This window comes from Danio rerio, chromosome 10 (genome assembly GCF_052040795.2).
Source record: "Danio rerio strain M-AB ecotype USA chromosome 10, GRCz13ab, whole genome shotgun sequence".
Classification (NCBI taxonomy): Eukaryota; Metazoa; Chordata; class Actinopteri; order Cypriniformes; family Danionidae; genus Danio; species Danio rerio.
Genome location: NC_141030.1, coordinates 24,095,438 through 24,113,936, shown reverse-complemented (window position 1 = coordinate 24,113,936; position 18,499 = coordinate 24,095,438). Strand labels below are relative to the sequence as shown.

The 18,499-nt window shown below is 35.4% G+C and overlaps 1 protein-coding gene across 37 annotated transcripts in view; it reads left to right on the top strand.

Annotated features, from left to right (window-relative positions):
• The window catches only part of nsd3 (nuclear receptor binding SET domain protein 3), a 49,244-nt gene that overhangs the window by 16,313 nt on the left and 14,432 nt on the right, over positions 1-18,499 (top strand). For 16 of the 37 annotated variants that reach the window (XR_015501037.1, XR_015501033.1, XR_015501034.1 and 13 more), the window contains exons 14-20: positions 6,414-6,570; positions 8,520-8,722; positions 8,837-8,949; positions 11,448-11,717; positions 13,385-13,501; positions 13,589-13,730; positions 13,812-13,918. Coding sequence is in view for 12 of the 37 variants with exons in the window: in XM_087270479.1 (XP_087126605.1) it covers positions 6,414-6,570; positions 8,520-8,722; positions 8,837-8,949; positions 11,448-11,717; positions 13,385-13,501; positions 13,589-13,730; positions 13,812-13,918 (1,109 nt within the window). In the remaining 25 variants the exon portion in view is untranslated. Of the gene's footprint in view, positions 1-2,708; positions 2,859-6,413; positions 6,571-8,519; positions 8,723-8,836; positions 8,950-11,447; positions 11,718-13,384; positions 13,502-13,588; positions 13,731-13,811; positions 13,919-18,499 lie in introns of all 37 variants that reach the window. The other 21 variants (XR_015501022.1, XR_015501019.1, XR_015501020.1 and 18 more) reach the window with 2 other exon arrangements.

Genomic DNA, 18,499 nt, shown 5'->3' with positions numbered 1-18,499 from the left:
TTTTATTTTTATCATTCAGTTACTGTACTTGAATACTATTAGTCTTGGCAAACGATAAAACACTTTATTTCAATACTATCTTTTCTTGATTGTATTAATAGATTGTTATGCATAAAAATAATTACATGTGAAAATAGAGAAATGCGCTGCAAATAGCACAGACCGTAACGAAAATGTGTCAGGGGAAACCAAACATTTCAAAGATTGTTTATTAGATTTTATGGAGATGCATTCCCACTGCAGAATCATCCCAGTTGATCTAACTTTATTAAAAATTCACAATATTTCCAAATAGAGATATTAAGTCATCTGGTGAAATTGTATTTATAATCGCAAAATAAAAAAATATTGCAATGTAAGATTTTTCCAATATCGTGCAGCCCTAGTCCTTGCGATCATGATGAAGCAAGAAGTATCTAGTTCTGTAACTGGAACAACTGCATAAACTATGGCAATGATCACTTCCGATACTTTATTCAGTGTTATATGCTACCAGTATGAATACAATTTTACATTATATATGGAAAGCGGCAGCTCATAGTCCTGAAAATATAATATTTAGCAAATATAGTTTAAACATGACCGTCACTCAGAATGTACTGTTAATAATGTTAATGAGCTAATATTAGCTAGAGCTGTAACGGATCACGGCTGATCAGTGATTCGTACGAATAACTATGCATGGTTCGGAACACACGATGCCTGCGGATTAAAATATATTTTATTTTACTTGTAGATTCATGCTAAATTTGTAGCTATTGCAGAGGGATAACCTCTTTCGTCATTTAAATCACATGTATGAAAGCATTTAGGCTTTCCCATAAAATATAATAATGACAAAAGAAGAATATTCAGGATGTGCTGGGTTTCTTAGCTTTTTAAAGGCGTTTTCTGTCACTACTTCTGAGCTGCATGGTTAAGCATTAAAAGATCGGGATCTCAACACCCTTGCAACATAAACTATAAATGATGATCATTTGCATATGTTTATTAATCCTTTGAATCGCTGCATTCAAATCTGTATTTGAAAAACGCAAAAATCAAGACAGAGATTGAGTCTTTAGTCAACTAGAGTTAGTTATGAAGTTAATATGTCAAATAACACAGACGTACTGGGAGAGCAGTTTATATAGTTAGTTTATATAAAACCACTGATGATTATGGTAAAGATTAAAATCATCATCGAATGCATTTAACTTGATGCTCAAAAACAAATGTTGTAGGCAACAATTACATTACTTAACCAACACTTCCTAATCTGCAATTGCCTATTTGAATATCACACTAACTGTACAAAAAAAAAAAAAAAAAAAAAACTACTAACACTTCCCTTCTTAGACTTTACAGACCTGAAACTTGCCTTTAGTACTTATTCATTGTTGCTCTTAGTTGTGTAAATTGCTTCCTTGTCCTCATTTGTAAGTCGCTTTGGATAAAAGCGTCTGCTAAATGACTAAATGTAAATGTAAAATGTAAATGTAAACAGGTGGCGACAATTAACCATCAAACATTTTCCATTGAATAATTCTTAAAAAATGATCAATCTAGCAATGAAACATGAAGTTTTTTGAGTGAATAACTGAATCATTCATTGAAAATCAGATTAAAAATAAATATGAATTGTACAAATTATAATGTTAGATTCATACATTTAGCGTCATTAGCAACAGTAGTAGTAACAGTGAACTTTTCACAGTACTGAATATTGTACAACTTATTTTTATGCAGCTGCATTATTTCTTCATTTTATTTTTAATAAAATTACAGATTCTAGGTTTTCTTTGTTAAACTCAAAAGTGTATTGCAGTACTGTTTTTGTAATAAATGGAAAGCAAATTGCATTTGACTTTCATTTTTGGCTGATCCGAAAAAAGGTTCGATCTGTGACTAAAAAACTTTAATGTGTGATATGTTACATCACTAACATTTAGCTTATTTTAGTTTATTAAATTTATTTAATAAATCTATCCTTTTTTATGGGTGCAGTGCACTAGAATAGCACAACACACATAAACATACATTGCAACATGTCACAATACAAAAGTTTGACAATTTTTTTTTTTTTAAACTACAGTCACTTTTAATATATGAAAAATAAAACCATGCCTTGGAACTCTAGCAATTAATTAAATGTGATTTTTCTGACACTGTGCTCCAATATTTATACTCCTGAAAATATATCAAATGAAGTACAAATACAAATGAATTTAATCTATATAAAAATCTTATCACAAGCTTATGAATAGGAATTGAATCATCAAACTTGTCAATACCCAGTCCGAATAAAAAACACTTTTTAATAATGATCGAAGTTAAATTTTCAAAAGTTATTTCCATTTTTATATATTTTAAAAAGCATCTTGCAACTCTGTGCACTATATTCAGATTTATTTATAGGACAAAATATAAAATGTTTTCATTCACTGAAAGTTACAATTGGAGCAACATGATGGTGAATAAAGCAATCTTGATATTTCAATGGAGTTTTGAAATTGACGTTTGGCTAAAATTTAAAGCAGAAAAGGATCAACTTAATCTCTTGTGCTCCCACTCCAACACCACAGTTACTCCTCTTAAGCCTCTCGTTTTTTGTGTTCTCTTTTCAGGACTACTTATTTAATCACGTGTCGTTTTTTTCCTGATGTCTGTTTTTTCTGGAATCATGGGTAGTTTCATTACTCATGACCTTTCCTGTTTGTCTCGTGTAGGGCTTTTAGTGCACGACCATACTGACACCATATTAAGTTCATATACCTTTAAGTCGCACTACCTTCTGACTGAGTCAAATCGTGCTGAGTTGATGAAATTACCTATGATTCCTTCTTCTTCGTCAGCTACCAAAAAGAATATTGGGAAAGGTAAAATCATGTTTTCTTGGTTTATGTAGTTTGCCATCTGTATGCTTTCACAGCTGTCTTATTGCTACCTTTTTATTATTTCTTTGATTTTGGGGTCATTTTATTGCTTGTAATTTTACACCCTCGCGCTACTTCTAATGCATATAGTGGGCTTAAAATAACACGCACAACCAACATATATAAAATTTCCAAAGCAGTTTAGATTAAGATCAGATGAGTGACTTTTAAATTAGTTTAATCTGTTGTGGTTGCCATAATACTCAAATCTTGGGCTTTTTAATTGCTCCTATTTCTTAGAAATATGTCATATAACTTGTTATTCTGAGTCCGAAAATCGCTTCAGCTTAGCTTTAATTGCTTGGCTTGTTTCTAAATGACTTTGTCACGTTTCTCTGTTTGCTTGAGCACAGTTATACCCCACCACCCTCTAAACATAATATTTTGGATGGCAGTTTTGTTAGTCAACAGCAAGGGTCCTGGAAGTAAAATATTCTGTTCATTTTGTCCGTGAAGAAATCGATTTTTAATGATAAGTTTAACTCCCAAAATTAGTGCAGATGCTTCTGTTAAAGGCATAATTCACCCAAAATATCAAATTGAGCTAAAATTCACTTACCCTGGTGTTGCCCTTTTTTTGTTTTTAGAGCACTAAAAAGCTTTATTTTTAAAATTATTATTATTATTATGTCTCGCTTTTTCTAAACAACCGTGTACAAATAGTTTTCTACCTATTAAAAATGTAAAGAAGCTAACAAAAGACCAAATGTCAATTTTGAATGCACTAAATCTTAGTTTGTTTTACACTGAACACTACTGTATATTCCCCAGAATACTTGGAATATACATTGTGTTGCATGAGGAAATTTTTATTTATTTATTTATTTATTTATTTATTTATTATTATTATTATTTTAGCTTGCTTTTTGCTTTTAGCTACAATTGTTTGGAACAACACTGGGGTCAGTAAATCATTACTAATGCCAGGTTCAGTAAATCATTGCTAATGCCAGGTTCAGACTATATGATGTGTATATATAGAGAGAGAGAGAGAGATTATGCAGATTTGATGCCTGCGATAAGTCATCAAGAGGGCAGAACTAGCAGCTGACATATGCTGAGATGAGTAAAAACAGTAATAGGGGTCATTGCAGTAGAATACAGAACAGTTAGAGTATCTTTTTCTTGATGCAATCACACCACAAGAAATAGGAAAGTTTGTAATTTGAGCAACGCCTGTTGGGCAAACTAAATTAGCTCCTTCAGAGTATGATCTACCCATGACAAATGTGTGTTGATTTGTTGAATTCATTTGAAATCAAATGGGGCTGGGCGATTAATCAAAGTAATCGAAGTCGACATTTAGAACCTATAATCAATGCAATTTTTCCAGGTCGAATTTTTATTTCCCCAATTACTGGTTCTACCGCGTGTTGAGATCACATGACCACTCTGTTAAGACTGATTTATACTCCTGCTGCCACTTTGCAGCCACATCTGATCTCTGGTCAAGTAAGAGACCCATTTCTCAGCAATACATTGCACTATACTGATGATGATTGGAAGCTGCGCTGAGATGCTTTGAGGTGGCATATTTTCTATTACATAAAAATTATTATTTACATAAAAATATTTGTTTACAGAAGATACAAGAAATGCACCGTTTAAAATGTTATTTACAGGATATGTTGTATTATTTAGAAGAGATACTGCTTATTTTCTACTTTTAATTTGAAAAACAAGGAAAAATATATATTATGTGTCCTACAGTGCAAGTTAATTAGGCAATGTGTGTTTTGATTTCAGTTGTTTAATGTTGATGTTCAATAAGTAATCATAGAAAGTAGACCCTTTATCCTTCCTTCAATTATTTTAAAATCATGTAATGCACCCTTCATTTAAAAATCTCACACTTGTAAAATGTGAGCATATTTACTGTACAAAACCAGTGACAGTGTCAGTGAACTAAAAAAATATATATATAAAATAATGGCTCATTAATCGTAATAGAGTTAAAATGTTCAATTAAATGGGATTTTGATTTCAGGCCAAATCACCCAGCCCTAATATAAAATGTCAGCACAGTATTTTAAAGCATTAGTGAAAGCTCATGTTAACAGTGTTTACCTCACATCTTTGTCTGCAGTGTTGTTCTTTTCTTAGCCTTCCTTTGTGCTTTTTTTATTGCATAACTTGTATGTTTACAATCGATATTTATCACACGACCACTGTCAACAACAACAAAAAAACACTGCTTTGATCATGCCATCCAGCATCCCCATCCTCTTATTTTGATGAATGCTGCACGTAATGGAACCATGAATAAACGCTGGCTTTTTGGGCACTACCCTTGTTTAGTTCCTATAACTAACTACTGCAAACGGCCAAGCCTTTTCTCCTAGAATATATAATACCATTGTCTCTCTTTTGTTTTCTATGTTTAAAAAAAGCTAAGGGAGAGCTTCTTTTGGTAATTTGTCAGAGATGTGGCAGAACCCATCATTAAGGGATGGAAAAAAATAATTAAACATGGTAGTCTTGCTTTGGGGCTGGCTATCATAAAGCATCCCAAATGCGGCATGCGGAATGAGATAAAATCAAATGATTCTAGTCTCAACATCTTGCAATGCCTATGAGATCATGCCAACAACCTGATTTTAAAAAGCTTTCAATTTTAGTATGAGTAGCCTAGAACCTGCATTTAGTTTCAATTTAATTTTGGGTGAACTTATCCTTTAAAGCTAGTCCGTAAGATACTTGTATATACTTGTATATATCTGAATATTTTAGTTTAAACTTAAAACATGTAGTAGTTCTTTCAGTTTAGTTAGTTTTTATATTATACCCGTGTAATTTGTGATGGCTTATTGAAATTATAAATTAGATCTAGAGAGATTTGTCTATCATTTGGAGCCCGTTGGTTTAAGGACTAGACTTGTATACATTATTATTATTATTATTATTATTATTATTATTATTATTATTGTGTTTTTTTTTTAATTCATCCGGAGAAAATGAATCAGAAAATACTTCCGAAACCAAAATGTCTAGCAAAGTGGACACTCACTTGATGCGCTTACTTACTTTTATTGCCCATCAATGTTTATTTGCCTTGCAGTCAAATAGACCAAACATTACAAATAACACCATCCAAAATACTTGCTCCGTGTCTGCTAGTGTACTGCAAGTGATGTTAATGCAGACGATAAGTCAGTGTGCATCACTGCATGTTTCCCATAATGCCCCCCTTTGATCATTCACTATTGGCTGCTTATTAAATCACACTGCGCGAAACAAGCACATTAACATGATGCATAAAAGGCGTCAGTCAACAAACCATGTCTTTGAGCATGTCGAATTGAGCTTTACATTGGCATTCATAATCTAGACATTTTTCAGAGGCACATGTTGATCTAAAACTAACGACACAGAAATGTCTGATTCTGACATGCTCACAAATGAGGTTTTTTGAATTTCGCCTAATTTTGGCATGTGGTGATTCTGTGGGTCTGTGTATTCGATTGTGTGTTTATGTGCGTGTGTGTGCTTGTCAAAAAGGAGGAAGACTGTTGTGTTGCGAGGCCTGTCCTGCCTCGTTCCACCCTGAGTGCTTGAAAATAGAGATGCCGGAGGGGACGTGGCTGTGTGGCGAATGCAAATCGGGCAAGAAGCCCCACTATAAGCAGATAGTCTGGGTCAAGTTGGGCAACTACAGGTACGTCTTTTATACTGTTGGAAGTCTCCTCCGATGCATTTAACTAAACTAAAAGCATGTTCATGCCAAGGCTAATGTGTCTGAAGGGCTTTTTCACACTTGAAGTTAACCGTGTCATTTAAACTACATTTTAAAAAACATTCTGTTTTTTTTTTCACACACTGAACTTTAGTATGTTAATGTACTTTCAACTAAAATAGAATAATGAGTAGGGGGAGGGGCTTTTCTTTGCACGTCATGCCCTTAAAGCAAATTAACAGTAGGAGGGAGAGGGTTATTAATATGCAGTTGCTATGGAAGCCCTCGCGTTGTCAACTAAAGGACTCCCACTTCAAACACTGAAGCAAATGATCAGAATTTCATTGGAGTTACCAAAACAAACTATTTCTTTCTGTGGATTAACTTGCAAGGGCTACAAATGAATAATATTATATATATAATATAATAATAATAAAATAAAAACAAAAGCTATTTTTGTTAATATTGCTAATATTGTTAATTTTGATTTCTTTCAGTCCCACTTTTCCAGACTTTAAAATGAATTGAAGGTATTCATGAGCTGTGTGAAAAGCCTATAAAGAAATAATTCTCCCAAAAATAAAATTGATCAATAATATTATTATTATTATATTATTATATCATCACATGCCCAAGCTATCCTCAACTTATTTAATTGCTGCTTCAAGATGAGCACAATGGGAGTAATTTTACATTTTATTTAGTCTTTTCCATGGTGTATAATGGTGTTGGGTAGTAGCCCTTTTGTAGCAAAGATTCTTGGCTGATTGATCTCTGATTAAATATATGATGCATGACATAAGAACTTAAAGAATTTAAAACTACTCCAACTGGGTTCGTGTGAAAGAAGAAAGTCAAGTGCAATGGAGAAACCTTCAGGGTGAGACCATTTTGAGGTCATTTTCAGTTTTGGTCAAACTATTTCTTTACACGTCCCAAAAATGTTGAATGGAATCATTTCTAGTGAATATCCCGTCTCACTGTGTTGCATTGACTGTCAATGTCAAATATCATTGTTAATTTGAAAGAACTACTTGGGTAAGTTATTTCATAAGCAGCACTGGGTGGTAACTGATTACTTGTGGTCTGGATTACATAATCATAATTTATAAAATTAGTACTTGTTCAAAATTGCATTTTATTATGCTTTATAATTAAATTAGTTACTTTTATGGATTACATGATTATGACTCTTTACACAGTGGAAGTGTCAAATCTGTAATTATTTATTCTTTGTGGGGGTTTTTTTCTCAATTTTAGTTTTTTTTAAATTCATAATAAATAATCACATTATTCACAGAAAAATCATGTAACCTTGTCTTTTAATTAAGGGAGAAGTTAATATGAATTAAGTCAAAATAAACTTTAAAGCTAATCAAATGTATTCAGAAAACATTTCTTAAAACCTCTGAATTTGCTGTTGATGTTTGCCATTGATAGTCCAATTTCTTTTTTGCAATTATGTATTGCATTTGAACAAATATTAAACACACTCACTAATGGGGTACATGCACACAGAGTTTTAATTTCAGTTAGCCAGCCCCAAGGCTTCCAGTGAATTGTCACCCCATACAAAATTGCCGCTTTTAGGATCTGATTTCTTTAGAAAAACATCGATCTTCACTGCCTGGCTGAGATACGATATAAAGTGGATATCAGACAAAACAAGAAGCACTGCATTAAAATTAGATTTTTCTGCGCCACGTTTTTAAAATATGGAAATGAATTCGACCCCTGTATTTTCAATAGAGTTTCTGCACTTAGCCTGTTGCTAATAATGATGCCTACGTTTAAACGATGTTTCGTCTCTTTTTACGCTTATCGTCATTGGCTAAAAAACACTCTCTGTGCATATAGCCTATTGCTTAGGTTTTCCTTGATGGCTAAGTTTTTGTGGGCAATTAAAGTAATTGATATTCCATCATGTGTAGATGGTGGCCCGCTGAGATCTGCAACCCTCGCCTGGTTCCCTCCAACATCCAGAGCCTGAAGCATGACATTGGTGACTTTCCAGTCTTTTTCTTTGGATCCCATGACTATTACTGGATAAACCAAGGCAGAGTTTTCCCCTACGTTGAAAGCGATAAGAACTTTGCAGAGGGACAAGTCGGCATCAATAAGACATTTAAAAAAGGTACCAGCTTATGCAGTGGAGTTTTGTTTGTTATATTTCTTAGTTAAAGCGTGAGTCCAGTCATAAAGGTCAAGCTAAATTGACTACTAAATGTATTTTTGTATGTGTGTAAAGCACTTGAAGAGGCAGCAAAAAGGTTCCAGGAATTAAAAGCACAGCGAGAAACCAAGGAGGCCTTGGAACAAGAGCGCAACTCTCGCAGACCTCCACCATACAAACTTATAAAGGTAAATAAATGTTCAGATACTTCATGCAAACGTTAATCTGTTGCATTGCTGTTATTTGCTTAACCTTGTTGTTGTTATAGTAGTTACATTGTAATAACAATATAATATAGTTGTAATAACTACTCCTAGATATTTAAAAAATAACAAATAAAGCTCAGTGTAAGATGAACCAATTGGTTGCCACATTTGTTGTCACATGGTACCATTATATGGACCTACTTTTATCATTATCTTATAGAGGTGTAACGATACACCAAAGGCACGGTTCGATTCACGGTTTTGGAGCCACGGTTCGGTTGTTTGCTGTACGGTTTGGGTTGATTTCATCTTAACAGCAATGCCAAGGAACAATAGATTCACTTAATAACAAGAACTTTTTTTTATTAACTTTGCCATCACATTTTAGTACAAGCAGATACCCGAGTAAACATCAAAAATTAAATAAATACCTCCAATATAGACTAGTCAGAAAAAACTATTCTCTTTAGTGCAGCCATCTTAACTAAGTAAACTAAAATGAAATAAATAACTGCAGTGTAGACTAGTGGAAGATAAACAGGCTTGTCCTCTCTAAGGACATTTGGAATATGTATAATAATAAACACCATGATGTCCACATTCTCAGGCGAGAGACTTGATCTCTGTGCAGACACAGACATAGTGATGCTCATTTTTGATTATCTAAGTTTTCATTTGATAAACAGGTTTCAGTTCAAATTAATGAAAAAATATACATGTAATGTGTTTGTACAGCGTTTTTTACATGACATATTCACCAGTAAAATACATAGCAGTTATGTCTGAAACTAATGTTACCATTGTAGCCGTATATAGGTTGTATTTTGCCTCCCGTTAGTGATGCGTGGATGTCGATTACATCCGCGGGCGCTGCAGATAATTCGAGAAAAAAATACATTATAATTAATTGTGGGTTGGTTGTGGGTGTATGTAGCGGGACATGGCAGTGGATCAGCGAAAAAGCAGAGAGTGTGCTTTGCAGAATGGGAAGATATGAGACGCCCAATAATGATAGATGAAGTCAGTGCAAAAGTAGCCTGTACTGTTCAAAGTTTCAGTTAGAGGAGTCATCAGAGGAAAATCTGCTCTCCTTCTGGGAGAAACAAGATCGCTTATTTCCATGACTGCAGCACCTTGCGAGGAGAACCTTGTTAATTCCTACAACACGTGGTGCGAGCGAACGCAGCTGGCCGCATTTTGGAGGCAAGGTGGAGATGGTGCGGGGCCAGGAAATGAGGAGCAGAGCGCTTTTTCCTTTAATCTAGTTTTTCGTGTATTTTGCTGACATGATTATGATTTTCGTTGTTTTTGCTTAACTTTCGTTTGGGTGAAATTATTTTGCATTACTTTTGCCCACTTTGAGTTTTTTTTTTCAATTTTATTTCAATTGATTTGTTAGTTACTTTTTGGTTCGGCTCTTTCCTGTCATATTGAGATATAGACTACCTCCTGAAGTTCACTCTTTTCTCAGAGTAAGGTGGATAGGGAAGATGTCGTGTAACTTCCATTTTGCAAACACGTAGAAAATGTATTTTTAAAGACATCAGGTAAGAGGTGAAGATCATCTTTGTTTTTATTGTATTCTACAGTTCAGTATAGGGAAGAATGTGGCGCTCGGGGCTGAAGACTTTTTCTTTTCATCAGTTAGCAAGGTAAGGGGTTATTGATGAGTTAGAATTGTTTTGTTATATTTCTTTCTTTTGTTTGGTTTCACTATCATCCCCTTACTCGAGTTTAACTAATTTTTGTTTGATATTTTGTTTGAATTTGCTACTTTATTTTATTCTTTTTATTATTGTAAATATTTCTATTTTTTTGTATACATTTGGGCATTATTCTGGTTTCTTTTTTGTACATTAAATAGCTTTTGTTGGCAGTTCTGTTGTCAGTCTTTTGCTTACACCCTTACATTGTGAAATTTCCACACTTTTTAAATGTTATTCCTTGTAAGTAAGTTTCGTTAAAGTCAGGACAGATAGGTGTGCGTTTTGTCTACGACACGAATTATATTCCTGTACTCCACTGGAAAACAGAAGAGTTTCCAGACAGGCAACTTAAATTTATCTGGGGGATCTGTAATCTCAGTATATGCGAAGCAGCCAACCTGCTTAAACAGTAGTGACCGAGTGTTATCACTCACTCAAGTCACATGACATGACATGCACTTGGAAAATACTAACTTTAAAATATAATATTTAGAACAAAAGCTCATCATTACTAATACATTTTAATCAAATAAGATAAAATAAAGATGTTTAAATTGGTTCAATTAGAGACATGTGACGTCAACCTCAACAATGGGCAGCAGGGGGCGTGAGAGTACCGCAGTACCCCACGAGAGTTTCGTGATGCGTATCATGGTTGGTGTATCGCGATATTTCGGTTCGGTTTGTAATATCGTTACACCCCTATTCTCTTATCTTCTGTATCTTTATACAAAAGCTCCCAAAATAATTGAATCTCTTTGTTTGTCACCTCAGTCCAACAAGCCCTTTGGGAAGGTGCAGTTGCATGTCGCTGACCTCTCTGAAATCCCACGCTGCAACTGCAAACCTACAGATGAGCGTCCATGCAGCCAGGACTCACAGTGCCTGAACCGCATGCTGCAGTATGAGTGTCACCCCCAGGTCTGTCCCGCCGGCGACCGCTGCCACAACCAGTGCTTCTCCAAACGCCTCTACCCCGACACTGAGGTCATCAAGACCACCGGCCGAGGATGGGGACTGAAGACCAAGCAGGATCTCAAGAAGGTGAGCGCTGTTTAATAGTGCTTTTGACCTTCATTTGTTCTTGAACATTGGAAAATGTTAGTCTTACTTGTAGCTATGCTGTTAGAAAAAAAACTGAAATAAATTATTATTAGTAGATGTAACCTAAACCAAAGTACAAAAATAAAACCACAGTAATTAATCATAATAGCAGTAAAAGCACATATTTTGTGAATATAGGTTATACCTAGGGATGGGTACCGAAACTCAGTTCTTTATCTGTATCTGTGCTACATTTTAAAAGACTGAAGTATCGTTAAGCTCTGACGTTAACTGTTTTGCTATCTGAACTGGAGAATTATTGCTGAATAAACATTACTTGTAGTAGCTAATTTGCGATATTTAATATTCGTCTGCACAGTTGGCAATCTCACATGAGAAATGCTTGGGTTTCTGGTGAGCGCGTCCAGTTCTCGGCTGTGCATACACACTTATTAGAGGCTCACGCTAAGAGCACAGACATAGCTCGCGACATAGACTCGTGCACACACAGCTCGTAAACTTGCGGAGTTAACCTAACGATTTGTATTTCCCAAGTGGACAATGACAATGCCCGGCGTGTCCATAGAGGCGACCTAGGCGGCCTTCTATGGTGGCAGAGAGCGGCGTCCACGACACCTCACTCACCACCCCTCCACGACACCTCCCTCACAAGATCTAAAATAACTCTTTGATGTCTATAAAATGTGTATGTGAAGTTTCTGTTCAAAATACCCCACAAATAATTTCATAAGTCTTTGAAATAGCCCCTTTTAGACTTTGACCCAAATTATGTCAGATTGTGCTCCCAGCCCTATCCCACCCAAAAAAGGGTGTCAATGTGTTGGCATGGCAGCAGATTCAAAACTCTTATGGCGGACGACTGCTTCTCACTTAGGTCTGTCTATGCTAATGAGTAAGGCCAGACAGAATCAGCAAACATTTTTTGCTATTTCAGCGAAGAATTTTGTAAAAAATCTGCAGATTTATATAGAATGATTTTGGGAGTATCATAACTAAAAACTTCTTATATGAAATAAAATAAGAAAAATAGTTTTTTAACTTTTATTTGATCTTGAGAATGCAAATCCAATTGGATAAACTTATTTTAAGTCTCTCATATGATTTATCTACTAAAAGAGAGAAAATATTACTTTACACACTGTAGTGTAAGTGATATGAACATTTTCATGTTAGTCAATAATGTGACTGAAATCTATTTAAAAACTCAATAAATATAAATTGACACACATTTACACAAGTAAATAAATAGACTCAATAATGGGCTAACAATCTGAGGAATTTTACGGATTTCTGACTGTTTTTATGAAGTGTGATTATAATAAATAGAATTATTAACTTTTACCAATAGAGACTGGCTATATTCACACACTGTTGCCACGCAACTGAGTTTAAACTCTTTATAAAAGTGATTTTTTGTTTTTGCAAAATAGGTCCCCTTTAAAATAAAACTAAAAAACAATGTCATTTATTAAGTGAAATGCCAAAATGACAGGTGCTTGAGCATCACTCAACATCTGTTGCTATCAATTACCTGCCTGATTTTTTTTTAGATCATAATCCTCCCTTATAATTCTGTATGTAGGAAAATCTCTGATTGTTTCACAAACTGTTTCCCTGATCTTGGGTCATTGTTACATTGTTTTCAGGGTGATTTTGTCATGGAGTACGTTGGCGAACTGATCGATTCGGAAGAGTGCAAACAACGAATAAGAACCGCTAATGAGAACCATGTGACCAACTTCTACATGCTGACCCTGACAAAGGTACCGCAGTTTCATGCTCACTTTCTGTATGTCACATTATTACATCATTACAGCCGTATTAAAGCAGACCCTCATGTGCTTTTTCAGGACCGTGTCATCGATGCTGGACCCAAAGGGAATTTGTCACGCTTTATGAACCACAGCTGCAGTCCGAACTGCGAGACTCAGAAGTGGACGGTGAACGGAGACGTGCGGATTGGACTCTTCACCTTGTGTGATATCTCTGCTGGTAAGAACTACTCGTGTTTTCTTTGCAGAAGAGTTCAAGTGTTTGTTTAGAAGCTAATTGATGCAATTATGTTTTCCTCAGACACAGAACTGACCTTTAATTACAACCTGGACTGTCTGGGTAATGGGAGGACATCCTGCCACTGTGGCTCTGAGAACTGCAGTGGTTTTCTTGGAGTCAAGCCCAAGGTAAAGCCTAATCAAATTAGACAGGAACAGATGAACTGCTTTCCTGAGAATTCCAGTTGCACCATTGACATTTCTCAGAGTTTCTAAGGGCATGCTAATAGGCCAGACTTTATTTAACACTAGCATCTCGTCTTTGATTTAGTTTTTTTGTTTTTTTTACACTGGGTATCAAGATTTTTTTTTCATCAATCAAAAAGTGGATCACTCAAAGTACAGGTGTAGATAAGCTCTGAATTGTTTCAAGTGGTCTACTACAAGCACATCACTTTCTTAATGTATTGTTAATGTAAACTTAAGAACTGGGACAATAAATCCATGCATTCTGTGTGGATTTCGAGATTTTCTGAATGCATTTCAATTCTCTTGAATTGATCCTCAAGTTAGTTTCTACCTGTAGATGGTGCTGTATGCTTTATAAACACCATACTCTGCCGATCCTTACACATACTGCTTAAACATTAAAACAATCAGTATTCCAGAAAATCATCAAAGGTTTAAAGGGAACCTATTTTGCCCCTTTTTACAAGTTGTCATACAAGTCTCTGATGTCCCTAGAGCATGGGTCTCAAACTCAAATTAGCGGGGGGCCATTTCAGTGACTGACTATTCATAGGAGGGCCGTTTTAACATTCAAGCACAGGAAAAAAAGTGGACACCTGATGTAATTGATCAATCTTAGGACAACAGACATGAGTTATTCTTCTACAGAGTATATGCAGTGTTGTTTCTTGTGGTACATATTAGGGGTGTAACGATACACTCAGCTCACGATACGATGTGTATCACGATATAATGTTCACGATTCGATATGTATCACGATATTTGGAATAAAAATTAAAAATTTAACTTAAATGCAAATTTTACCAAGTAAACTATTTTTTATGCATTTCTTTTGTTTCAACTTGTTAAACTGAACCTTCTTTTAGAAAATATATTAAACAGGCCTGTCTCTGGAAAATAAAACTATTTAAAAACTTCTTAAAAAATATTATTGAAATGACAGAGACAAAATTAAGGAACAATTTAAGTAAAGGTGCAAAAAAAAAAGCTTTCTATTCAATTGAATTTAACAGTAAGAGCTTAAGGCTTTGCTTGGTCACTTGTGTTTTTTGTGTGTGCAAAAAAAAATCCACATTTCCAGGTAATCAGCAGTTCTATAAGATAATCCTGAACTTGTGTGTATCTGTCTGAGAGGTTTTTATGGATGGCTGTCTTCATGTTGGGCATGATGAGTGACAGGGTGACAGGGTGGCCGTCTTTTCATTACACAGTCGTGCTCTTTTCAGCAGTTTAGGCAGGTTAACTATTTCTTCGGCGTCGCTGATGTCGGCGCTATCAAGTGTATCATGTTGACGTGCATTTTTGTGTACCTCTGTACTCAAAAGGGTTAATGCTCGTCGTAATCATAACTCTAAAATGCCATATGATTGTTTAAATAATGTGTACGTTTTCGGTTTCATTTCCACTGCTAAGTGCTGTTCATACTTCCCACGCGGCTCCTGAAAGATCACTCTGTTCCACAAACTGAATGTTGTTTACTACTTTATTAGTCACAACCTGCAGGGGGCTGTTCCAGAAAGCAGGTTATGTGACATACCCGGGTAAGTTTGAGAGTATGTAGGTGGATAACCTCAACTTTGGTTCCAAAATCGGAGGTAACTTCTGGGTATGTTAAGTAGCCATAGCAACTTACTCTCTGAAGATAACCTGCTCCAGAGCAGGTTATGTTCAGAGAGTAAGTTGCTATGTTTTAGAGTTTGTCTGTTTTAGAGAGTTTACTGAGCATTGCATGCTCTTTTGATGGGAATATTTATGGATATGGACACACAAATACAAGTTTTTTCGTTGTGAGAGGGTTATAAGTGCATAGTTTTTTTCATAACCAAATTCATAATGTCAATGTATTTAACAAACCTTTTTGAAATCAAATGTGACAAACCCCGGGTCTGCGCTTACCATAAAAAACATTCAGTGCAGCTCTTTGTATTCGCGTCAGGGCATTTTAGGCAACTGTACAATGTGGCAGTATGACCACCTGTACAGTATGCCTGGCACTGAACTGTTTTTTACACTTTCGTACAGTTCCTTGGTCATAAATCACTGCGTATCATTACACAGAAGATTCAGAGCACGGCAATAGAGTAGTGGACAGTGCGTCGATAAAGAACAACGGAGCGCACAACGGAGTGAGTTCGAATCTCACATAAAGATTGTGTGTTTTTTCTCTCCTTTTGCACCCTCACATTTCTGTATAATATTATAAGTGGCAGCTTTGTCTTTTGTAGGAAAATATATCTATAATTTAAGATGTAGGACGTCGTTCTTATATATATACATTCACGCACACACACCTACATTTTTTAATATAATTTTTTTTCAGGGTTTCTAAATGCTATTGTGTGCATTAATTGCAGCCGATTTTAAAGCTCCATCAGTCACTAAAGGACACTGATAATATAAAATTTGTCCAAAGTATAAGTGTGCAGGTACAACTTAATTTTCTATCCTTAATCTTTTGATGTTTCAACTATTAAACTCATTACTGCTTCCACTTACCAGCTCATCACACACCCCACCTCATCACTATGTTGAGGCTAAATGGCTGATTTTCAGGAAATAATGATTCAAGTGTATAATACAAATATAGTAAAAAAAAAAAAAACTATAAAGCAAATGTTGCTTAACACAATGTTTATTTTTATTATATTTGTATTATACAATAGAATCATAGGCACTACATTGTTACTTGCTGGAGGATAAAAGATACCCTTTTCTTCCTTATACGATGACACGTACCTGCAGCCTGACCCAGAGGAAATCTCAGTGACCCAAGCAGACAAAACAGATGGAAGAGTGCTAAAAAAAATATATATAATTAGTCAAAAAACTATGTTTACTCAAATAGTTTGGTCTGTTCATTTCTTCATTTCCTGAAATAAAATGAATGATTTTGTACACTGCTTTACACACGCACCTTTAAACGTGTAACATATTTTTCATATACATTTCTCACCTTAAGGTGATGCTCATGTGACTTTATCTTTGAAGATGGACCTTATACAGCTACTTTAGAATTTAAATATGTAGATAAAAGATTTTGTGATCCAAGAGTAATATTTAAATATGGAAAAGTGCAGAAAATTCTTACACTGCTTGTTAGTTGAGGCAGAAGGAACTTCGTCTGCATGCAAAATAAAAAGAACCTAAAGCTATCTGACAACAATCACTTACAACAGTGACAGAGTGTGTGGTTTAAGTTAAAAACTCAACCACTGAAAAGCCTTTATTATAGGACACAGCAGTTAGACAGGCCTCTTTCTATTAGCTGCATGTCAGAAAGCATATTCTAGAGTGTGTAGGAAAATGGTTTTTCCCTCCCCGAGTTCAGGATTCGCTTGAAAGTAGACGCAGGAAACTTAGCTTTATCGAGAAATCAAAGTTTAATAAACGAAGGATCAGATCAACAATGCTGAGCCCAGGAATACTGAAGAGACACCATGAAAAGGCAAACTGGGCGCTCCAGTATTGCCGTACAAACATAAAACAATAGTTTTTATTCTTGGTTGTCTCCTCCCCACTCTCGATGAGCCTCCAATCCATTATTCGCCTTCCCATCATCAGATCTCATTTCAACCAGTTAGAATCTGCCAGTAGCCTGCAAACACACACACACACACAAAACACACATGCACCCCTACACAGACTGAGATACGGCTGGTTCCTTGCAGGTGTTAAACCACATCCTGTACCAAAGCACAGCTGTCCATGAGCTCGGATCTCTCGTCTTACTTCTGTGGAAAACCCCGTTTCTCTAGAAGCGAAGCTTAAGCGACAGGCTCACATTTCAAACAAAGCAATAGGCTCATATTTCAAACAAAGCATTTCATCAGTAAAAAAATAGCAAAACTTAATATCAATATTAAACATATATAAAACATCAAAAATATGAAAAACTTAATATCAATTCTGAACATATATAAAACATTAAAAAATATGATTCCCTCAAAAATATAATTCCCTCAATTCCCTCTCTTGATCTCATAAGAGATCACACCATATCCAATAGTTCCTCCTCCACTTCCTCTTAAACAGGCAAAGGTCTACCCAATCAGCAGCATTGGCCACTGGTTCCTTAGATTGTTTTGTCAGGAGTAACCTAAAAAGACAAAAGCTGCAATCAAAGAAGTTAGTTTGTCATGATAACATCTCGGTGACAATGGTGTAAATGCTTTCCAGGGACAGCGCAGAACTCTGGCCAGGATACTGTCGACCTGTCAAAAGCTCAAAAGGTGTGAAGTCGGGTCCTGTTGCAGAAGAATGTATAGACATTAATGCAATAGGCAAAACATTCAGTCAGTTAATTTTAGTGTGTACACAGATTTTAGCCAATTTTCTTTCATATCTATAATTATATTTAATGCCGGCAGTACCATGAAAATGAGCCAGACCAAAGGAATGCTCAACAGTTTTCTGTTCCTGAGATAGGTCGACCCAAGGAGGTAAAGAAACCAGACCTCCGCCACTGTGGCAATTTGACATGTACAGCTGTACCCACATATGCGCATTCAAGTTAGATGTTAA